Source organism: Manacus vitellinus, unplaced genomic scaffold, assembly GCF_001715985.3.
Source record: "Manacus vitellinus isolate BGI_N305 unplaced genomic scaffold, ASM171598v3 scaffold_0_pilon, whole genome shotgun sequence".
In the NCBI taxonomy this organism is placed as follows: domain Eukaryota; kingdom Metazoa; phylum Chordata; class Aves; order Passeriformes; family Pipridae; genus Manacus; species Manacus vitellinus.
The window spans coordinates 36,211,025-36,235,306 of record NW_021938789.1 but is presented as its reverse complement, the minus strand read 5'-3'; the positions used below and the strand labels follow the sequence as shown (position 1 = coordinate 36,235,306).

Sequence of the window (24,282 nt, the reverse complement as noted above, 5' to 3'; positions counted from 1 at the left end):
ATTTGGAGGAAGAACTGGTTTGAGCCTTTACTAGAGCAAGTGAAGAGAAGCTTTTTCTTGCACTGAATAAGAAAAGGGTGTCAGAAGACCAGAAGTCCTGTCCATTATAATAGAAGGGCAGCACCTCTTGGGACAGATTGCTTTTAATGACAATAAGATAAATTTTAGTGTGTTCTAATAGGGAAGATCTCTGACTTTATAACAAAAGAATGTTCTCAGGCAGCGAGATTTATTTAAAATAATTGTCTCTCCTGTTGCAAGTGAGTTGTGTGAAAAAGATCAGTAAGCAAGAGCAATATTTGTGAGAAATTGTTCCCAGTTAGAGTATGAAGAAAAATATTTAACCAGCACTCTTTGTAATTCATTATCTGTGGGGTTTCCTGCTTTCTTCATAGCATCTCTGAGCAGTCTTCTGGTTACTCCTTTTCCATCTCCAAGCTCTTCATCATCATCTTCTAGCAGCTACCAACGTCGCTGGCTCCGAAGTCAGACAACCAGTTTAGAGAATGGAATTATTCCAAGGTGGTGAGTGCCACACCTTTCTTTTTACAAAAGCTGTTTGGCAGTAATTTAAGATAAATAGAGCTTAAACCTCTTTTCTTTAAAAGGACAAATCCTATTATTAAATGCTTTCGACTTAGTCTCTCTCCTCTGCATGTTACATAAGATTGCCAATTTAAAGAAAGATTAAGTTTTGGGTGAATATGAACTTCAAAGTCCAATTTGAAATATACTTATTTTTATTAGTATATAGTCTGTGTCTGAAGCCACAGTCTGAAAAACATACTAAACTGTTTCTGAATGAGCAGAGCATCCTGTTGAGATGAAAGGGACTGTAACGGCACTGCTGCCATAATTACATTATACTATAATGAAGTCTGACTAGTGAGCAGTTACTGAAATTTTGGAGTAATAGCCTGTGACGACTCTCTTGGCTGGTACAGGATGTTCCTGATGTGACTTCTGCCAAAACAGGAAGAAAAAAAAAAGCTGTAATGAAAAGGCTAGGCTTCTGTTTTGGAATTTTACTAGCTCTTGTAGCTCAGTGGCATAACAAAGCATGGAATGCAGCAGACTTTGCATAGCTAATAAGCAAATTCTTCCCTTGTCAGTTGCAAAATATCAAATGGTTCTTGACTATCTTCTCACTCTGCTCATCTACCTGTATCCAGAGACAGCATGGAATTAGTGGAGAGCCACAAGAAATTCCTGCTCTTCGGCCTCTTTCCCTTTTCACTGTTTTCAGTTAAGGGAAGCTTAAAATCTGCCAAGTAAAGTATGTAGTCACTGAAAATTAAAATGAAACTCTTTTTTAAAAGACTTTTTTCCCTAGTGTCAACACTTACAGCTTTTTCCTGGATATTCTTAGTGAATCATTTTTAACATGAAGAATCGTGCCATGATGCTAATATAGCAGTCATACTTCCTAAATCACACTTGCATTTGAGATCAAGCTAGTAAACATTTTGCTTTCAGTAAATTGAAGTACTTTTTAGTCTACTTGCCTAAAGAAATAAGGCTGAGAGCAGTCCATGTAAAAAAATTAAAACATTTAGGGTAGATAGGACGATTTGAGCCCAGTTTAAGGAATAGCCAAAGTTTCACAAATCTAAACTTCCTCAAAATGTCTGAAAGTTACAAATTGTTTAGGGGAAAGTAACCTCTTTGGGCTGCTTGTTCAGTGTAGGGAGTAGGTTTTTTTCTTCCACACTGGAGAAGTTGTGCTGGGGAAAGATATTGGAAACAGGACATTATTTTCCCAATTGAGGAGTAGCTCTAGACAGTGATTTTTTTCTAAGCCAAAAAGCCTCTTCAGATACTTGTTTTCTGATTACTTGCTAAAGAAACAGTAGGCTTCTGGTTGAATACTTCAGTGCCACAGTTTGCACTTCCATTTTGCACAGCCAAGATTCTACAATCACTGTCACTGATGTTTTAGGCTAATAGCTCAAAGAAAATGAGATGCCTCCTGGAACTCCTCATAGTCAATTGGCAAACAAACTAGATTAAGTAGCTTTGTTGAAAAGGCTTTTCTCACAGACTTAAGTTCTTCAATTTCTGTTCCTGGGAAGCAGTACAAAAGCTTGTGATGTTTCATAGATGCTGACTGTCCACCCTTTCCCGACTTCCTTGGGAATTTCTGTCTCTGCATGCAAGTTCCTGAAGTTCAAATGAGGTTATGTTTTTGTCTTGAACTCTGTTTTCCCACAAGCTGTTTTTTGCTGGGGTTTTATTGTGTGTTTTTTCCTGTATTCATGGAGTCATACCTCTGTGATGAGAAACTTTTATATATTTAAGTTTGTAAAACCAATTAAACTATAAACCACTTATTTTTAGAATGGACGTAGCATGAATGCTTAGCTCTGAGTCTTTCCTTTTGTTAATTGCTTCATAGTGGTCTATAAATACCACAGAGTCCATTTCAAGGTAATTCTGATATGAAAAGATTTCAAGCTTTTAATTACCACTCACTGGTATTGCAGTCTTAACTTATGACGAAACTCCATAATCAAGCTATTTCCACATGAGCTGTTGCTCTGAATGTCTTCGTGGCTTTCTTGTCTTTCTTACCCTGTCCCCCTCTATAATTTCTCAGTAGATTAAAACCCATTTTTCAGTTCAAGTTCCTACCAACAGATATTCTGTCCATACTGTTTTACTTATTTGTGTATATAGATGAAATTGATCAGGATGCTTCAAGCAAGAAAAAATAATAATATTGTAAACCCAGAGTATCAATATCTAGCACTGCAATGCAAGTATTTATGGAAGAACAGGGTTTTGCATAATCACAGTAAAACTTATGGTGGGCTGAGACTTGTGGATATCATCAAAATCAGTTACCTGTGCTTGGAATTTATATCAGGTAGCAGTGGATCTTGTCTATTTGAGTCTTTGAAAATCTCCAAGAATGGAGATTCCACAGCCTCTCTGGACAGTGCCCTCCAGTTTATTGACCATTTTTCCTCTATCTAACATCATCTGCAAACTCACTGAAGGTGTGTTTTGATCCACAGGCCAGGCTGATAATCAAAATATTGAGCGGTATTGATCCTAGTAGTAACACAGGTGTAATATTGAAGAGAGACATGGTTGTTGAAGGGAATGTGGCAGAACTGTCAAGGAAATAAACAGAATTTGGGGAAATAATAATGGTTGTAAAATAGCCACTGTTTTTTTGTTCATTTGTTTGTTTTGTTTGGGGTTTTGTTTGGTTTTTGTTGTTGTTGGGTTTGTCTGGTTTTTTTTCTTTTTGTTTTAAAGATTTTAATCAGAAAACAAATAATTTAAGCTGAAGCCTACCCAACTTTGAGCTGGGTACATATGTATTGGTAGGCATTAAATTTGTGTTTCCACAGTAATTACTGAATGATGACACACTGTCTTCAGTTAAAATAAAAAGTTTTATTTTGCATCGTTAAGTGCAAACATCCATCTTAAGATGCCAGAACAGTATAGGTAGCATGTTTCCCAACTTCTCTCATGAGGAACAGTACAGATTCAAGAGCATCATGGGCATACTGCTGAGCACCTAGATAGGAGCTTGAGTGGTAGATGCAGTTCAGAGCTCTGGAGTTACCTTTAACCTTTTTTGGTAATGATTTTGTGTGAGGTATCTCCATTCCCTTTTCTTTATCTCCCTCAAAGATAAATCCAGGAGGGAATTTGTAGTAACTCTGTTTCAGATGAAAACTGTTCACACCAGGCCTCTCTGGGGATTGTCTTCCTCCTATTTGAACAAGAATGGGTCTTGTGCATTGAAATGTTGAGTATCCTCTGTTCAGAGACTGTGACAGCAAAGCCTTATATAGTCAGTCAGAGGAGACCTTGTACTTATATAGAGAGGTATGGATAGAAGATGAATTATCTCTCAGTGTATAAGTAACTGTCCTAACAAATCTGCCTTACAGGTCCACTGAAGAAATGTTTAGTATGGCTGATGAAAACTGCAGCTCCAATCCTGCGATGGTTCGGAGGAAAAAAATTGCAATCAGCATAATCTTTTCTCTGCCTGAAAAAGAAGAAGCACAGAGAAACTTCCAGGATTTCTTTTTTTCTCACTTTCCTCTTTTTGAATCTCACATGAACAAGCTGAAATATGCAATAGAAAAGGTACAGAATACTAATTTGGCATAATGTGGAAAAATAAGTGTCAATCAGAATGAAGTATTCTAGAATCTGATAGATGAAGAGTGGGAGAAGGTGCGTGGTTTCAAGCTTGCCTCCCTCCTTACACATGCAGTCTTGAGCCTGAGCCCAGTGTAGGAATTCAACATTTGCTGAAAGGGGTGTGGTTTCTTTTCTAGACAGAATTAGAATGGAGAGTTTTATGCTATGGGTGGCTTTTCTTTCTTTTTCACCATGTATCGCTATGAGGTTTTTGACTCCCTGGAGACTGTGGAAATGATGATATTCTATCCTTTCATGCAGTTTCTAAAAGAGAGACACAAAATATTTGTTGCTGTCTTCCTCTTGGTCTCTCAGAAATGTCCTCTTCTCTCTCCTTACCCAGTATTAGGGATTGGTCCCTCACCAGGTGGAGGGAGGTTGGCAGCTGTTGCTGTCATGAGTGGCTGTACAGGACTGGGGCTAAACTTAGTTGTTTTGACATGTTAATGAAGCTTAAAAAGATGAAGAATGCGAATCCTTTAAGAAGCTGTTTTGTGTCTTTAACTCTTAATCAAGGCCATGATCTCATGTAGAAAAATAGCAGAATCCAGCCAGAGAGTGCAGGTTTATATCAGCCGTGTCATGGATGCCCTGGGAGAATTCAGGTGAGTTGATGGAATTCTGAATTACAAGGAAAGCTCTTTTCATGCCCCTCAAAAGATATTTGTCACTTGCAGTTATAAGCAACTGAATGCAAGGTCTTGTATTTTAGACAGTCTTGAAGTTAACGTGAATGAATTTTCTGCATTGGGTATTGGGTAAATGCTTTCAAAAAACTTTAGCAAAACCAGCTCAACCATTTTCTTAATGAGAGTAAAAGTAGTTCTGTTGCAATCATGTGTTCCTGGAACTGTCAGTTAAATTTTATAAGATCTCATCAAGAGTTGACCTCTGCTGATACCTGTATAGTCAGGTGGATTGATGTTGTATTCAGACAGAGGAGTTGCCTGTTCCTAGCCGTAGATGCTGAACAATGTAACTGGCAAGAAAGATGCGATCAAAGGCTCTCTTTTCTGTACCTAAGAAAGGAAGGAAGGAATGGTCAGAGGCTAAGAAAGTTGGCTAAAGAGAGAGAGAAGGCTTTAGTGGGATGGAGTTTCTGTAATATCTGGGATGTAGAATCAAATCCCTGCAATGAATAGAATGGGTTCTTTTTCCCCTCAAAATTATTTCTGTATGGTTTCTCTGAATCAAGTACACACTGTAATGCAAGAAAGGGAAGCCAAATATGTAATTCATGTGAAGACACTAGATTACTGATACTCTGAATTAAACAGACTAGTGTTCTGGACACTAGTAAAAACTCTTCCAGTTTGTTTAGTCTCCTCAATCTTGCAAAAATAAATAAAAATCAGTGGACAATAGAAGAGGAAAGGGACTACTTGTAATTATTTGCAAGATTGAAATGTGCATGTTAACACTTACTTTTTGGGAATTTTCTTTGAGCAGAGTTACCATCTGGAACCTGTATTCTGTTCCAAGGATTGCAGAGCCTGTGTGGCTTAATATGATGTCCAGTACCCTGGAAAAGAACCAGCTATGCCAGCGTTTTCTTAAAGAATTTACGTTTCTGATAGAACAGATCAACAAAAATCAGTAAGCTTCTCCCAATGCTTTTTTCTTTAAAAAAAAATTGTGTTCTTCACAGGGCATGTGGGGATGTTAAAGCACTTAATGGGATATTGTTTTGTTGGTGTTACTTTGGACATATTCTTTTTTTCCTAGGTTCTTTGCTGCTTTGTTGACCGCAGTGCTGACATATCATCTGGCTTGGGTCCCAACAGTAATGCCAGTTGACCATCCTCCCATCAAGGCCTTCTCTGAGAAGCGCACATCACAGTCTGTGAACATGCTGGCAAAATCCCACCCATATAACCCTCTCTGGGCACAACTTGGTCAGTAGGAAATGGAAAGCTTCTGACTTCTCTATAACTATCACCTTCCTGTATCTGCTCCTTTTAGATAGGAACCACTTGTGATCCAGGTCACATTTTGCCTGGTTAATCAGAGTGTTTGGAGGCCTGTTTGCATAGCCTACTTTTTATTCTTTACTTTTTGTTGTCATCCTCTTTTACACTGTCTGGTTAAGTAATTTGGTGTAGAAGTATTAAAATGGTGCAACTGCTGTGAACAGTCTGAGCAGGTTGGGAAAAAACAAGAGGGAATAGACTGGACTGAGGGGAGTTATCTGGTCTTGGAGGCCCTTTGTAGTTGCAGCTGCCCTGGTTCTACTTCGTTTTATCTCTCTCTCACAGAGTAGGATAGACAGCAAGACAACAAATCAGAAGTCTGGCAAGTGACAATACCTCCATTCACAGTTACATGAGTGGGCTTGGTCCAAGATTTTTTTATTATGCCCCATGCCTCAAGCTATTCTCTGACAAATAATTTATAGCTTATAAGTTGTCTTGATACAGAGGACTAAACAACTGATGTTAGATGAGTAGGTGAGTGAAAGCTGAGAGAATAATTCTGCCAGTGGTAAATCCTGGAAAAGTCCTTCTTGGCAGGAGATGTGAGTGACATCAGGTCAGCCTTCACTTTAACTGATACACTGTATTGTTATGTAAGATGACACATGTGCACACTAAAGCAATAATTTGACTTTTACACTGTACTACTGGTTGTGTTTCTTGCTAATTGTTTCAATTATACTCGTTATTCTCAGCAACTGTTATGAAACTAATAATTGCTGCCTTGGCCATATAGTTGTAATAGAATTGTTTCCTGGCTTAGGATGTCTTTTAAACATTGTGCAGAGTTTAGACGGAAGGAGAAATTAGAAGTGTGTTCATGGTGTTGAGGACGGAGCCAGGCCTGGAGTTATAAAAACCAGCTAGACTGGAAGCATAAGAGCTGCTGCTGAGTTTATGGTCGCTCCTGGGAGCGAGCACTGGTGACTAGTCAAGGATCTGGGCTTTTTCTGCCTTGACAAGTTCTTGGTGCCTGAACGCAAAGTGCTTTCTGGTTTTGTTTCATTTTTATAAAGCCCAAAAAACCACTATTAAGTGGTTGCAAAAACTGATCACGAAAGTAAGATGTTGCCCTCTGCTGGTCTCCTTCTTTAGGAAGAGGGAGGAAAACCAAAAAGTCATGTGTCTAGTATTTAAAATGGAAATGCCGTTTTATTAAGGAAGGGATTTTCCACTTGTCTTTCCACCTTCAGACCTCTATTGTCATTACATATTATGTATCAATTACAGTTACATACTGATAAAACTGTAAATCCCATTGTCAGGAAGACATACTGTCTCTTAAGCATCATCTTCAATATAATAGTGTTAATAAGAAGTATTAGTATGTTTTGACGGTCACAATTTTGACTTTTTATGCTGTCTTATTAATAATGATTTTATATAAAAAGCAATTGTGCAAATTAACATGAAGTCTGAATCTGATTTCCATAGCAACTGTGCTCAACTCAAAAGTAAAGCAATATCTTCCCGTTTCCTTTCCAAATTGCTTGTTCTTGTGGCCTACCAGGCTTCGAGGTTAATTGCGCAGTTTGACACCCGCTTTTGGTTACTGAGAAATGAATTTGCTGGCATGTTAGGCTATGAGATTGTTCCTAATTGAGGAAAGATGGCACCACTGATGCCACTACACAGCAGCCTCTCCAGTGCATCACTGGAATCATGAGAAATGGCAGATCTTGGCAGGGGAGACAGTGAGAGCCATGGAATTTCTGTCTCATTGATCCTTGTTTTGTAGGAATGGAGTCAGAAGCCTTATTCCTTTTATGTTCTGTATAGTGAGGAGGAGGCTGAGCATAAATATATTTGGAGGTTTTTTGCTGTGTTAGTGTCCTCATATTGAAGCCAGAGGCCCCCTTGCCCTTGGTAGAAACTTTTCTGAAGCTCTGATTATAACTTCAATATAATGTTGCTTCTTGAGGTGTCATACAAAATCCTGATGGCAAACTCCATCCAGAACAGAGTTGGAGCTGCTCAGAGTAAGGATTTAGCACCTAAAGCAATCCAGTAGATTAGCAGGTAGCTGATAAAGTCTCAAGGCAAAGAAGTCTGCTTTCAACAATTAAGGTGGCTGAAGAAAACTGAGCTTTTGCTGGCTGTCTGCCATGTACTGGTGAGATCAGTCACAGTTTGGTTAAGCAAAGACAATTTAGTTGGTATTTTCTAATGGGTGTCAGGTGAAGACAACAGGGTTAACTCAACCTGGTAATAAACACTTCTTGAGTTAGTCCATCTTTGAGAGAGCACGTGAACATTCCCTTATTGGCTAGCTGTGTTTACTTTCCCAGAACTTTGGAGTAGAAACTCTGTAGCTGATAGATGATTATAAGCAACTGGAAGATAGCTACCACTCTCCCAAACAAATATGTTGAAAGTAGGATATGTATGACCTTAGTTCTGTTACAAAAGCAGTTCTTCAGGATAAACGATCTAGTAAATGAGTAGGGGGGGACTCAGATTATATTGTAGTGCCTACCTTTCATATTACAGTTGTACTTTAGGTAGTAAAATTTTCTAGTTCTCCACTGCCCCCTGCCACAGATAAATGCTCATGTTAGTGAGGTTGACTCCAAGTCCATACCATGAGCCTTGCTCAATAAGGCCTCTTTTTCCTGAACCTTATTTATAAAGCTAATATTTAATCCTTTTTTTGATTTCTTAGTCCTGAAAAATGTAATTTAGATTTTCTCTGTAAAAATACCTGTATTTAACAGAAAAGAAATCACTTTGATGTGAAAGAAAATAAGTAGAAAAATAGAAAATAGTCCAGCTTGCTTTGGAGTTTTTCTGGGTCTACTTTCCTCTTCACCCCCTCTTGTGTCAGTTTCTAAGTGATAATACCTTGTAAGCATTGTGTGAATAAAAAACTTAGTGGTTTTGAACAGAAAGAAAATGAGCAATAGCAGCTAATTCCTCACAAAAAACACCAAAACACTTCCAGACAAAAGCCAGGTGTAAGAAGCAGTAGGGGACTTTTTTTGTCTTTCCTTATTCTTTTAAACTTTTATGAATTTACTGTGAAAGAAATTAATTGTCTGATTTGTGTCCATAGTAAATGCTGTTTCAAAATGTATTGAATTTGAGCAGTGAAGGTGATGTTAAAATGAAATTTTTGCTCTCCTGTGTAGGTGATCTCTACGGTGCCATAGGCTCTCCGGTTAGATTAACTCGAACTGTTATTGTTGGAAAACGCAAGGAGTTGGTGCAGCGCTTGCTCTATGTTCTAACTTACTTCATTCGGTGCTCTGAGCTGCAGGAAAATCAGCTGATGTGGAGTGAGACGGCTGGAGAAGGAGAACAAGTGCTAAATGGAAGTAAGATAACAACTGCTCTAGAAAAGGGAGAGGTAGAGGAGTCTGATTATGTGGTTGTCACTGTTAAAAATGAACCTGCTCTTGTGCCTCCAATCCTACCTCCAAAGAATGATGGAAGTAAGAACAACAGTACTGTAGAGTGGGTGCATGACCCAGAAAGCACTCATGCTGTCCCGATCTCTTCAAAAGAAAAGAAGGAGGCAATAGGAAAGGCCAGTCAGAGCTCCGAAGCATCTGTGGACTGTCTAACTAGCAGTTTCTGTAAAGGAGCAGCTGATGGTAGGAAAAGAACCGTCACTGACACAGGCATAGTATCCTATCACTCTGAAGAGTTATCTAAATTAGAGGATGTAAAGAAGAACAAGAACCAGAATGAGAGAAAAGCAGAAAATCAGTTTTCTAGTAGGTCATCTGCCTTACCTTGTCCTGAAAGGTCTGGCCACAGGAGTTCCCACTTAGAAAAGGTCACCTTTCAGATTGGAAGTTCTGCATCACCAGAGTCAGACTTAGAAACTTGTAGAAGAGAAATGGAAGAAAACCTGAAGGCATTAAGAAAAAATACAGAGGTGATACATTGTGCCTCAAGTTCCACAAGTCTGGCTATGGATGCCTCTCAGAATCAAGAAGACAGTTGTGAAGCTGCCTTTATACCCTTCAGTAAACATAATGTTTGTTATGCCCAAATCCCACCGTGTGAGGAGAAGGAGAGTACACTTAGCCAACATATGGAAAGTAAAGGAACTGAAATGAATTTAAAGAATGCCATATCAAGTGAACTGCTTTTGCCCACGGATAACATAGAAACTGTAAAATTGCCAAACATAAAAGAAAATAGAACTTTATGCTCTGGCAACTTACAGAACTATTCCTCTGACTGCGTAGAAGCAGATTCTGCTGTCAAACAGGATTCCCCTAAAGTAGGTGCTAAAGATGTCCCCTATGGGGATGCTGGAAGGAAAACCTCCTTCAGAGTTGAAGGGGACATTCCAAGGAATGAGAGTTCAGACAGTGCTCTTGGAGCCAGTGATGAAGAAGGTGACTGTTGTATCCCTGATGAAGTGCATTGTGATAATGTCAGCAAACGACTTGAAGAATTTGCGGAAGTGGAACTTCCTTTACCAAGGTAAAGTAGTCTGATTTAATTTAGAACTAAATTAAGTTAAAAGCTCTTGTTACTTTAGAGTTTTTCAGAGTTTCAAGTCTGAAATCTTCTGGAGTCTTGACTAAGTTCCTTGCAAACAAATCAGTAACAGACACTGATGTGGTTAGAAATCTTGTAAACAGATTAAGCAAAAAGAAAACAGAGACAGCAGGTTTAAAGAAGTTTTGTGACAAAGGTATAGTTCAAATGTCTAACAAAAAGTGGTCAGACTTTTTATATAAAAATTGCCTGTAACGTTTAATGTAGACATGTAGAGAGAACATCTGAGGACAAGGAAAGCTTTGCTTAAACAGATAATTGTTTAGATTTGACATAATTGACAAGTCAAAGACAGATTTGGAATAAATATAGACATCCTATTTGAAAACTTTTGAGCATTATAAGTGTGCGTGGAACTTGATGCTTAAGGTAGGTTTCTAGACCTTAAGCATGAGAATTGGAGAAAATTCAAATTTAGCAAATTTTTTAGGTGCAGAACAGGGAGCTCATACATACCACAAGCTCTAATGCATGTAAATTTGCTTATTTTTGAATTTGAAGGAATCAGTACATTGTTAAATTTAAACTTTTAAAATTCTTGTTTCGAAGAACACCAGTAAATGTTTACTGGTGTGAACACTTACATGTACTTTGAGTACAGTTGTTGATTAATATTTGCAGTAGAAGCAGGTTGATAAACCTAACTTCGTGTTCCTGTAAAATCTGAATGCAGTTTGTGGAGCAAGAATCTTACCTGCTTTGCATTTCTGTATTTCAGGTCAAATACCATCAGCAGTCAATGTGTGAAAAACTTTGGAAGATCACTTCTGGGTGGTTACTGTCATACATATATACCTGATCTAGTGCTGCACGGAATAAATAATGATGAAAAACTCAAGCAGTGTCTACTAGCAGATCTACTTCATGCGATGCACGTGAGTTAAAGTACTGTTCTGAGTCATAGCAGGAGTTGTGATATTACTGAGATCAACAGAAGCAGATTATTTCAATAGGTTTCTTTTTTACTTACCTGTTCTGAACAGCCACACCTACCATGTCTTCCTTCTTGAAAGATGTAAGCCCATAATTCATTATATGCAAAGCCTGTTCACACAAGAATTGTGTGCTTTCCTTTATACTCTCTTAAGGCTTCTCTTCAAAGATAAACACAAGGAAGATTGTTTGCAACTTGAAGTGACAAGAAAAAAACTCAAGCTGCTTCTCTTTTCAATCACAATAGCAGACAGAATTATCTGTATTTCAGAAAAATGATACGCAAGTTGAAACATCATATTCTGCCACTTTAGTGGCATGTGTTGCAAGGGAGATAAAGTCTTGTTGAGGCCTGTATGATACTAGGCTGTAATAGAAATGACTGACTATAGAAAGTAATTGTCTGTGGGTAAGAACTTTGCCATGTTCTTACTCTACTGTAGGTACTCCTAAACTATAGAATTTATAACTAACCTTTCACTGAAATAACTGTCTGACCTCAATATGCAATTTAAAATACTTATCTAGTAGTAGTCTGCAGCTTCTCTATAGCAATTAAGAATCATCCTGCTGGCATGACTGCATGTAATATCCAAAACAGTGATGTGTGTGTATGTAACTAACTTCTTGAAACAACATCAGATTGGTCTTATATGATGCTGTGTCTCTTCACTGGTGGATGACAAGTTGACTATGAGCCAGCAGTATGCCCTTGCAGCCAGGAGGGCCAATGGTATCCTGGTATGCATCAAAGAGTGTGGCCACCAGGTCAAGGGAGGTGATCCTGCCCCTCTACTCGGTCCTAGTGAGGCCACATCTCAGGTATTGTGTTCAGTTCTGGTCTCCACAGTTCAAGAAAGACAAGGAGCTACAGGAGAGGATCCAGTGAAGGCCCTCAGAGATGATTAGGGGTCTGGAACATCTCTCTTATGAGGAGAAACTGCAGTAGCTGGGCCTGTTTAGTCTAGAGAGGAGAAGACAGGGAATCTCATTAATGCATGTAAATATCTCAAAGGTGGGTCAAGAGTGGTGCCAGACTCTTTTCAGTGGTACCCAGTGACAGGACAAGGAGTAATTACCATAAACTAAAACGCAAGAAGGTCCATCTCAACATGAGGAAGAACTTCTTTACATTGATGGTGGCAGAGCACTGGAACAGGCTGCCCGGGGATGTTCTGGATTCTCCCTCTCTGAAGGCAATCAAAACCCACTCGGACATGTTCCTGTGTCACCTGCTCTAGGTGACCCTGCCTTGGTCGGGGAGTTGGCCTAGGTGGTCTCCAGAGGTTCCTTCAAACCCTAACTATTCTGTGATAACCTGCCCTTGATTCTGCATAGTAAAATCTCTCACATATCTCTGAAACATTGAACATACTTTCAACATCACTGGATTAGTGTAATTATTACTCTCTTAATTTTGAAAGAAATTTGTTTTCAGGGTAGGTGGAATATGTGAAGAAAAATAAAATGGAGTAGTGATTTTGAAGCGTTAATTAAAACTAAATGGTATTCCTTGTTTTTCAAGATGCCTTTTGTTCCCTATTGGACATTGAATCACTTTCTCAGTCCCTACCTCAGTGCGAATGAAAATAGAACTTCAAACTGAGCTGTGGAAATGTATATGGAAGTGTCACATAATTGTATTTTGTTTCTGTTGCAGCATCCAGTGCTAGATGAGCCCATAGCAGAAGCTGTCTGCATTATTGCAGACACAGATAAATGGAACGTACAAGTAGCTACAAGCCAGAGAAAGATGATGGACAGTATGAAGTTGGGCAAGGATGTTTTGGTTTCAAGTCAAGTATCCAGTTTATTACAGTCTATTTTACAGCTTTACAAACTCAACGTCCCAGCTGACTTTGTAAGTATTTCCTTACTGCAGACTGAAGCTAATGAAAATGGTTTAGCTCAGATAGCAGATGCAGAGTTTTGTATACCGTGTTGCTATATCAATGAACTGATACCTGAAATAATGCAGAGTTGTTACAACATATTGAAAAGAATCCATGCTACAGTTCAATAACGGATGCTGGTTTAGCTGTAATTTACATTTAATAGAACAAATTGAAGTTTAACTACTTGAAAATACATGTGCCAAAACTCAAATTTTTTAGGCAATTGTAGCATGGTCCTCATGTGTTTATGTTTAGGACTCTTAAATTTGGTTCTTATTTTTTTGTTTGTATGATTTCCACACTTCTTTAAGTTGTTGAAGTGTCTATTACCTAAGCCTGGTTCTGGCATACAACTTTCTATTCTTGCGCTTTCTATTCAATCCCATGCAGTGGATGCCTCTTCTCTCTGCTTTCCAAATAATTGTTCCTCTGTGTGCTTATCTGACCCTTCTATTTTGTGCATATTTTAGCCACCCCTGTCAGCAAGTGCTGTCTTGGGTAGACTTGCTGATGTCTCCGTAGGATTAATGGGATGAGACACCTCGGAGAACGGGTGGGTCGCAGCAGAGGATGTTATTTTGTCATATTGCGTGCTCCCTGTCCCACAGCATCCTTTTCTGTCCTCATTTGTTGTGGAGTTCATCAGAGCAAATCAGTAACGCTGCTATTACAACAAAATTACTCAGAAGTCTGACAGCAGTAATTGTAATACAGTTTTTAATGCACGACTGTAGGTGAGGGGAGATGGAGTCGTTTTTTTTTCAGTGCTCACTGCTTTTGCAGTTAGCAGAATTGATCTGTCCTTCAGCAGATAGCCTTGAGAAACTTTGTAGGAATCCTGTGTAATGACTGTGCCAGCAGATGGAAGAGAAAGATAGAGCTAAATACTAACAGCTGTAAGTAGTATTACTTGGCACTGTTTTGGATAAAATTAGTAGTATTGATTACACTGAGTTCTTGAAGTCAAATGCTAGGCAAAATGTGTGGGCATGTTTTTCAGTGTTGTCTTTGGATTCTTCTGGGTGTCGAAAAATATGCAACTTCGGTTGAAATTATAACCTAACACTATCCCAGTCACACCTTAAATTCTGGCATTTTTAAACTGAATAGTTGATTCTGCAACCGAAGTGTTCTTTACGAAATTGCCTTGGGATTTGTGTATGCAATTTCTTTATGGCTTGTATGGTTTGGGAGGGGTCTGGAGGTGGAATGATTTTCAGGTTTTTATTTACTTTTTCTTACAAAAAGGAACAGTGAAGTGACAGTGCTAGTAGTTGATAAATTTTCTATAATCCATGTTAGAGACACTTTGATCCTTCTGGTGGATTGTACAACTCTGCTAGAACAGAACACTGGTGCATGGCAGTTAAGTGTTCTACTAAACTCTAGGGGGAGAAGTGTGACTTTTTAATTGTAGTGTTTCTATTGATTTTAATTTGGACAGAAACCATATGTACTGATGTACTAATACCAGTCAGAGATGAGCATAATGCAGTATGTTTGAAGTTTCCTTTAGGAATGCATGATTCTTTAGATGTTCAGATGAATAAGTATTTTTGGGTTTTTTTTGGTACAACAGAAAACAAAACACAATTTGAGACCAGATGAAAGGGAAGTGGTGATATCTTCCTTCTGGCACTTCTGACTGGTGACAGTGCTGCAGAGAGCTTTGCAGTATGCCCTGATGAGAGGAAAGTGATGATTGCAACTGCTGCATTTCAGCAATATGCCAAAAGTTTTACCTACACCTTTAAACTCATTTTAAGCTACTCTTCTATTTTTAAAAGTAACTTGACTTTTTTTTTTTTCCATTTAGTCAATGAGGAAAAACTGCAGAGGAAGCTAACATTAAAAACAAAAGACTTGTGGAAGTTTTCAGCAAAAGAGGTTCATGTACCAAGCTTGTGGGGAGAAATGTCTTTTGATTTTTGGCTGATATTAATGAGGAGCAGATAACATTATGTAAACAATCCCTCTTTTAAAATCATGTGTCATTCTTTCTTACATGCTGCCTCATGACTTGAAAATATAAATAATCCGTATTCCTTTATACAAATACTGGAATTGAAATATATTGAACTGCTGCTTTGTGAATCAGCTGCATGCTCCCCTGAACCACTGAGGCAGTGCTCATAGGCTTTTTGCATTAGAGTTACCTGTAATGGAAAAGATAAGAATGCTTCCCTTTTGACCAGAATCAGAAGTGGTATGATTAAAATGATTTGAGTGAAAATTTGCTTGAAACAAATAGATCAAACTACTGCCAAAAAACTTTTACCTTTCCTCCACTGGTGTCAATTATTTTACTCTACTACCATGTAGCACATTTTTTAAAATGCCTCTTCATCTTCCATGATTAAGACTTGGTATTACCTATTAAATCATTACAAATCTTCATCTTGCTCCAGACAATCAGAAAAAATGCATGGTAGGCTACCTACAAGCCTGAGTCTATTTTTTTCATCATTATTTTGTTAATTAACAAAACAGGTTTTACCAGATCTCCTTTCTAATACTTAGGCTTTCATTCAACTTGAAGTACATGAGACAATGGCCCGAAGCTGTTTGCTGCTACTGTTTCTAATTGCTGTGTATGCCTGCTGGATAATTATACATTTGATAATGTGAGGTGCTGCATGCACTTCCTGCTTTCATCTCCTGGAGTTTGGAGAACTGAACTAATTTAACTTTTTTGAAGTGGTCATCCTTATGAAAAGAAGGAATATATCAAAGTGAATGTGCCTTTTGTCCTAGAACAAAATACCTGATAAGACATCCTACCTACTTGCCTTGTGAAGACATGCTAACTACTGACCTTGTCTTACCAAAATAACCCCTCTTTCTCTTTGAAGCTGAAGTTCATCTGCTCTCCTGTAGTTGATGTAAGAAAATACCATGCATCACATGACTGTATTTAAAAATAATATGCATTTCTAGCATTCCACTGCTGAAAGAAAAGGGGTGTGATTAAACTGATGTTTCAACTTGAACTGTTACCTTTTGGCAATCAGCATCAAATGTTTAAGCAATTTTAAACTAGAAGTACCTAGAAATAATGAAGACAAATGCCTAAAATTAATTTGTATCTTATCTGCTATGGTAAAGCTGTCAGCAAAAGAGTTATAATTTTTTGATGAATAAGGTACTGATGTCTTCTACTTCCTGAGTGTTAGTTTCTTGAATGGCACTAGAGCCTTAGAGCTAGAATGATAATTTTAGGAACTGTTGTCTAAACCAAGTCTTTCAGAAAAATGGTATTGACTTATAACAAAGACATCTTGATCTAAGGATTCTGGTTTGATTCTTAATAAGATGTTCAGAGTGGTTTTGAACTCAGTTAAAACTGCTGAAGTCAACAGAAGCACAGTGGCTTACTTTAGTGGAGAATGGAGTTAGTGTAGTAAACTGGCTGGCCAGGAAAGCTGGACTGTCCCAGTTCTATCAGGGGTTTCTTCTTTGTGGGATACTGTAACTGTTTTAATGTTTGTAGCACGGTTGTAACAAAACCAATTACCTCTTCTAAATGTCGGAGTATAGATTTAGTTTATCTTCTGGCAAAGATAGAAGGTAAAGTGATATGCTTACATATCTGTAATGTTTGCGTGCAATTGCTAAAGCCATTCTGAGGTTTTTGATCTTTGTTTACAGTGCATAATGCATCTTGAGGATAGACTACAAGAGATGTATCTCAAAAGCAAAATGCTTTCAGAATATCTGCGAGGACATACAAGAGTGCATGTAAAAGAACTAGGAATTGTATTGGGGTGAGTATTGCAGGTATCAGTCTTAAATAACTGCCCCAGATTTTGCCAGTGGTTTTCCTTTTCATCTGAATTTTGACATCTTGTTCTCACAAGGACTTGCTTCATATTTAGCACTCTCTCATATACCTAATAAGGTGTGCAAATGGGTTCTGCGGAGCTATCTGGAAATCAGGAGGAGACATTTATACAGCAAGAACAAATTACTTGTTACTCTTTAATCTTCAGAATAAAGAAAGTTTGGATTTTGGTCCTTAGGAAGTTAAGCATGCATTCATACACAAGATCATCTGTTGTGATCTCCTTAATGAAAACTTCATCCCAACAAATACTTTGGAATTTTTGGAAGATTAGGTATTTGTATCTCGAGGGAAGAGAGGGTCTTAAAAAGCAGATGTAGAAAACAAACAGGTGTCCTGTTGGGCACCTGTCTCCTAATAATAGTACTTGATTGGCATAACCTTGAGTGATGTGCCTGCTGACAGCAGAAAAGGGGGAAGAAGTGAAAACATGTTCTCAAGATGCTTTTTAGCACTGTAAATTAAATCTAATTCATCTTTTTCAGACTGTTCAAGATATCATATTCAGAAATGTAGCTGTAAATAGTGAAAACCTGAAATAAGCACTCTTCTCAGTGTGCGTATATATGCTAAATATATATAAATATACATGTACATCCTGGCCTCTGAGCAGCTTCACATTTGGAAATGGTTGGAAGCTGACCAATGCATTTGAGAGACATTCCTGGAACTGTTATTGTGTAATAGTTAATAATTTCAGTTTTTAGTCATTTTTGGTAAGAAAGTGCTACTATGTAGTGAACAGAGTTATATTCAAAACCTGAAATGCATAGTCTTCCATAAGCTGATACTTAGTACTTGCTTAAACTGTGCTTACTGGTGCCTACTGACTGGGAAGACTACAAGCTAAGGCTCATAGCTTAGCAGATAAATAAAAGGTTTTTTATTTAAACTACAAAAGATTGTATAGCACAGAATATAATACTGTCTTTTGACTTAAATGGTAGCATACTTCTTGATTTTAAACATTATTACCTACCTTTACTGGTATGTTATGAGTAATGGCAATAAATAATAATTAAACAGTGAACTTAGTTATAGCAAGACACTTCCAGTTTCTTTAAAGTGAATGAAAAATATCTTTTGTTTTTCTTGTGAAGGTGACTGTATATTTTAAAGTCTGTCTCTTTTTTTTTTTTTTTTTTTTAATTTCTAGGATTGAATCCAATGACTTGCCTCTGTTGGCTGCTATAGCAAGTACTCATTCCCCATATGTTGCTCAAATACTCTTATAAATTAAACTCTCAGGATAGTCATTCCCTTAAAGTAAAGTTAAGAAAATGGGAATGTTGAATGAAGAACAGAGGTGCCAAACACTGGTAAAGGGGAGCACTGAGGAAAGGCGGTGATGACTGTACATTCTACCACCTTCCGATTCTGATCTCAACCGGATGTTTTATCGGAGGACTTCAGTTTACATAATGTCAAAGGCATTCAGGTTTTTCTTACAATCTCACTTCTGACTTAAGAAAGAGACTGCATCCTTGTATTTTATTTTTATTCAGAGGACAAAAGTTAACGCTATGTGGCAGACCAGGAGCTGCCATCCAAAACGCTGCTCAAAACCATGAAGTACCAGTCAAAAGAACAAGTGGGTTAAAATGAATTTTGTAATACTATGCTTGTGAGTGTGGTGTGGTGTATGTTTCTTTACTGGGGAGGAGGAGGAGCTGTAGACTCTGTATATAGCATTCCTATACACAAGTGTATTAGGTGGGACATGATTTTCTTGCGGAGCATACACATGATTTTGTGTAGTAGAAGTGATGGGCTCGGAACAAGGAACCTGGATTCAGCAGCCAAATGTTATGTGGAAATGGAGGTGTGTGTGAGGTTGATGTTACTTTTCCCTTTAAGGACAAGAGGTTGAGAGCTGTGGCTGCTTCTGTTTTAATGAGGAGGCATTCAAATGGGCCCATGGCTAGAGATGGAATGGAATGAACTTCCGAGATAGGGATTTTGTGGGAAAGCCTTATGGAACTTCTACTACAAGTTTACATTTGTTGCTGATGCAACTTTAATAACTCTTGAGTTGCTGTATGACTGTAGTCCTGGGAACTAAACCTGTGTCTTGGTGTCATCAAGTATTACCATCTCCAAGAAGTATGAATCTGAAAACCTTCTGAATGATGCCAGTGCTGTCAGCACGTGTCTGTGCACACATACACCAAGCCATTGGCACAAACTGAAGACAATCCTATTGGGGAAATAAAAGACAACAAAACCCCCCACCAAACCTTTAGTCAAAAGTATTACTTTTTTCCAGCTACAAGTTGTCACACTCAGTAGGAATAAAAGAGGAACACTGTTTGAAGTAAAATGAAATGTAGGGGGCAAACCCCAATATTTGATATTACTATGAATGTTTGCAATTACTCTTTTTGATTCTGCAGAAATCTTGAACTATCATCCAGGTGCCTTTCCTTAATAGGTTAAGTACTCTGACACCAGAAACCACTTCTCCACTAGTTGATACTGGCCTCTGGTGTTTCTAGAAAGCAAAATAAAATTTTGTATTTCACTGTTTTCATGTGGTTGATTAAAATGAATGTAAAAAAATACTTTTTTTGCATCAAGCACTGTTAAGCTGGATATGAAACTACGGACCAGACTGAGGAGAGAACAAAGGATCAAAACATTCTTAAACAAAAAACTCAATGTTGGACTGTTCTGTTTTGAGCCACTGCGAATGCAGTGTCTGAAATTGTCATCTTGCAAGCAGATTGCTGGCAACACGATTGCTTGAAAATAGTGAATTCTTATAAGAAACTCTTGGTCACCAGTTGTGAGTTCTCCTTGTTGATGATTACAGATTTTTAACACTGAAGGGACACACTTTTACTGCAAGTGTTATTTCCTACTACCTTGATGTTTGGACTTTTCTACAGTAAACTTTCAATGATTTGAAATAATGAAATGTGCATATTGTGAATTGTTTAAATGTGATGGGGGTCTTGATTAACCTTGTGTTGCTTTTTGGGGGAAATAGGTAGACTGACCTACTGTGAAAAGAGGTTGTTTCCATGTGGAGGGATACTTAATATTCTGGTAACACTTCTAAAGCTGTTCCTTCTATGCTGGTTTTCTGACCTGACATTCCAAATGTTACTTTTATTGCATTTTCATACTTCTCCCTAGTATTTTGCCTAAAAAGGTTAAAATATTTCTGTGGTTCAGGTTTTCTCCTGCTTGTAGTTAAGGAAACTTTTCTTGTCTCTGGATATCTGCTGGAAAGTAAACTTACCTCTGCATATAACTTTTAGCAGATACTGCTTTCTATTTCACAAGGTTAAGACAAAGTAAGAACCATAGAGCAAGTCACATATTCCTAAACTACCCTATTGATGGAGAACGTGTGCATGTGTAAGACTATGAAACTGCTTCCCTGAGTGTATATAGGAATCCTCATGTATTTTCTCTATTTCATATCACTTAAATAGTAGCTGAGATCATTAAAAGTCAATTCCAGTTCCTTTAAAGTGTAAGTTGGGTTTTTATCTGACCAAACACTGACAAGTCTTCAAAGAAATAGATGCTAACATAAAGATGTGCTTTTGTTATCACAGAGTGTACTAAAGAAGTCAGAGATCAGCAGACATTCAATGATTTCAATATTAATACCATAGTCAGTAATACCTGATTTTACTACATCAACTATTTATAAAAGAAAAATTAAAAAATCTGCCCTTTGGCAAGACATCAATTAACCTTATGGGGGCATGTGAGCCGATGGTCAAAAAAACTTGGATTTTCTTCAGCCCAGGCTAAAACTTTATAGTTCTTGCTGCTTTCTCTAACATTTTGCTGCTCTTCAGAAATGACATGTTGAACTATCTTATTCTTACAGTTTTAGTTTTGGGGGAAAGAAAATTCAAAACAAAAGCTCTTTATTACCTTTAAAAGGCTTTACACTAATGAAAGCTAATTATATATTTCCCCCTCCACCAAACGTACTACCTCAGTTGACAGGATTCCACTTTCTAGGGCTTTTTTTTTTTGACTCAAAGTCTTTTAACTTGTTTTTGGTAGCATCTTGATGTTTATGTAAATTGGTGTGGCATGACAGGGCAGTAAGTATTTACAGATGTGGTTTTTAGACATTTTTAGGGCATGTTTCTGGTTTTATTTTAATAGGATGAAAAGTGATATGAATGTACAGATGTGTTGAAAATTGATAATGTAGCTTAATTTTCAACTATTCCAAAGTTGTTTTTATCAGTATTATGTAGGTTTTTGTAAACTTAAATACATACTTTCTTGGTTAAGTGGGAGTGCACAGTCTTTCCAAAATCCCACATAATTGCAGTTTACACAGTGAAATTTAAAGAATGTATGCTTTTTTTTCAGGCAAGACTAAGCAGAGGGGAGAAGTGAACTGCTAAATTGTAGTATTTAATCTAAATGAATTCTTTAACCCCAGACGATACCAAGAATTAAACATTTTAATTTCAGTAGGTACTCTCTGAACTAACGTATAATATTTTCTTCTGCCCCCAAAAAACTAATAGACACTGATTCTGTAATTCACTTTTCTAATAGCATCCTCCAGAATTCTAGATTGATCTTCCCCACTCCCTACTACTATATGCATCTTTACTCTTCAAGTCAAAAACTCTTTTCAGATGCACCAAATTCTTGTAAATAAGTTTTATGCAAAACGATCACTTACCCCGAAGTCTAACTTCAATTAAAAGGATCCAAATAAAAATCAAGTCTGAACTACTGAATATAGTATAGACATTTTCCTTTTTTTTTTTGGAGGTCGAATGAGCTAATTTGACATACACAGCAGGTTTTTCATAGTAGAAAAAAATGTGTGTTGCTATTGCATGTTTGGAGAACATAGGCTTTTTTAGGAATGACTGAATACCAATGTCAAACTACATGGTTTTTTTCTTATAGTTGTTCATGTATGCTATCATTTTGGTCTATTTCTTTGCGGCATTTGGTGCAATAAACTTTCTGAAATCAACTTAAGTGATATTTGGTATCTTCCTTTTTAAAACTTCTGAAATGGCTGTTATTGTTGTAGCTGAGATCTAAAAGCACATGAGCATTCAATAACCCAGTAGCAGAGTATGCAACTTGCAAGAAATGTCTGACAGAAAGACTCCACAAAATTTGGAACCTGATTTAACACTTTTAGCATATTTGGAAACTTTACTCCACAAGAGCTCTTATAGTGTGAAAAATAATGGCAAAAATTAATGGAAAATTAAGACAATGACTGTTGGAATAGGTCCTGTGGAATTGCCACACTCTTGTGTGGCTGGCATTTAGCTCTTTTCATATGTATTAGAGCTACCTGAAAAATGTGTCACTATTAGATAATATATCCAGTTTTTAAAATTGCTCAACCAAATGGGAATGAGTGACACCTCATGTCTGCTAGATTATGAAGTTTAGTTTAAAATAAAGAGATCATCAATTTCTCTCAAAGTCTCCAAGACCTGACTTTCTATTTAGTATTGTCAGCTTATTGGAAAATTCTTATTTAGAAATAAAAACAGAGATGAGCTGATCAACTGTAATTATGCTGAACATCTTTGAACAGGTCTGAATTACAGTCTGATTTGTGGGGTGTAAGCACTTCTTACCTGCAGACTGAAATGTTTGAGGTTTGCTTGTTGGTCAGGCTAACAAGATTTGGAAGTAAGATGAAAAGCCCAGGAACTTTGGCATCAAGGGGCTTGATGGTGAGGAGAAAACCCAGTTACTCTGTCCAGTCTTTTCTCCTGTCATACTAGCTGCATCTGCAAGTTTTAAAGTTTTAATCTTTGCCTTGCTCTGTTGTGCAATGAGTCCCTTGTAGCCAGCTGAAACATGTTTGCAACAGAAAAAAAAAAAAAGCTGCTGCTGGGTTAACAAATTGAATTTGTCTCAAAGGGGCAAGGGAAGAAATAGGACCCCTCAGCTAGGAACAGAGAAGGACTGAGATTGCTCCAGCTCCTGATGTCTTTGATACTTGTGAACCATTGGACTATCTTGGTGGTTTATGTGGGGCAGCAATGGGTTTTCCACCCAGGCTTTGTGAGACTGTGAAACTCCTCTGCTCTGATTCCACTACTTAAAAAATGTAGTTAAGCTGTTGATCATATCAACTGGTTGAATTTCTTTCTTAAGAGCACTTAGCCAGTGTCTCAGAATCTGTATGTTTGGGATGGTGGCAGGTTAGGAAGAGGCAGGTATGGAGGCTGACAGGTATAAAATGGCCAAGCACTGGGAAAGGACGGAGACCTGCATTAATAAATACTTATGTGGCTGAGAGGGCTACCACAGAGCTTTTAGGACAGACAGCTGCAAAGGAGAAAATAATACCTAGATTTGAAAAATTCTCAAACTCTGCAGTCAGATTCCATGATTTGTTCAAAAGATGTGACTTGAAATAATACAAATATTGATAGTGAGCAATTGATTGTACTGTTTTCCTGCGTATGAAGGGATTCTCCTCATATATAAAAAGGATTTCAAGGCTACAGCAGTAAACATGAACTATATCACAAAGTAACTAAGTCTTGTACCAAAGTTCTGCCAGTCTTTCTCCTTTTATCTGTAATTGAAAAAGTTATATAGCAAAGCTTTCTACTGATCATGCATGCACCATATTCTTTGGCTTTCTGTACTTATATGTTTGAAGAGATCAGGACTAAGCATATAAAACAGGATTTTGGATATAAAGGACATTGGACCAAGTGACAAACCATGAGACTGTGACCTATAAGGCTCCTGATCCCATATAAAATTATCTTAAGTGGATACATGCTAGTAATCTGCATACTGGAAAATTACTCCTATAATAGTTGCAGTTAGTTGTCTGTCTGGCACAATTCCAAAGCTAAAACAGTTTAAGCAGTACGAGTAGAGTAGAACTTTGTCTCGAAATCCTGAAGGTCAACACATGACTGAAGGGCTTATAGTGACAGTCAAGCACTCAAAAATAAATGTAATCTCATAA

General features: G+C 37.6%; 1 protein-coding gene across 3 annotated transcripts in view; it reads left to right on the top strand.

Moving 5' to 3' along the window:
- The window catches only part of FNIP2 (folliculin interacting protein 2), a 33,479-nt gene extending 11,180 nt beyond the window's left edge, over nucleotides 1-22,299 (top strand). For all 3 annotated transcript variants that reach the window (XM_018071193.1, XM_025894921.1, XM_025894919.1), the window contains 10 exons: nucleotides 396-525; nucleotides 3,912-4,113; nucleotides 4,687-4,775; nucleotides 5,620-5,766; nucleotides 5,896-6,065; nucleotides 9,272-10,580; nucleotides 11,377-11,533; nucleotides 13,252-13,452; nucleotides 17,135-17,250; nucleotides 18,484-22,299. In XM_018071193.1, coding sequence (XP_017926682.1) covers nucleotides 396-525; nucleotides 3,912-4,113; nucleotides 4,687-4,775; nucleotides 5,620-5,766; nucleotides 5,896-6,065; nucleotides 9,272-10,580; nucleotides 11,377-11,533; nucleotides 13,252-13,452; nucleotides 17,135-17,250; nucleotides 18,484-18,562 — 2,600 coding nt within the window. In that variant the 3' untranslated portion in view covers nucleotides 18,563-22,299. The remainder of the gene's footprint in view (nucleotides 1-395; nucleotides 526-3,911; nucleotides 4,114-4,686; nucleotides 4,776-5,619; nucleotides 5,767-5,895; nucleotides 6,066-9,271; nucleotides 10,581-11,376; nucleotides 11,534-13,251; nucleotides 13,453-17,134; nucleotides 17,251-18,483) is intronic.
- The last annotated feature ends 1,983 nt before the right edge of the window (nucleotides 22,300-24,282 follow it).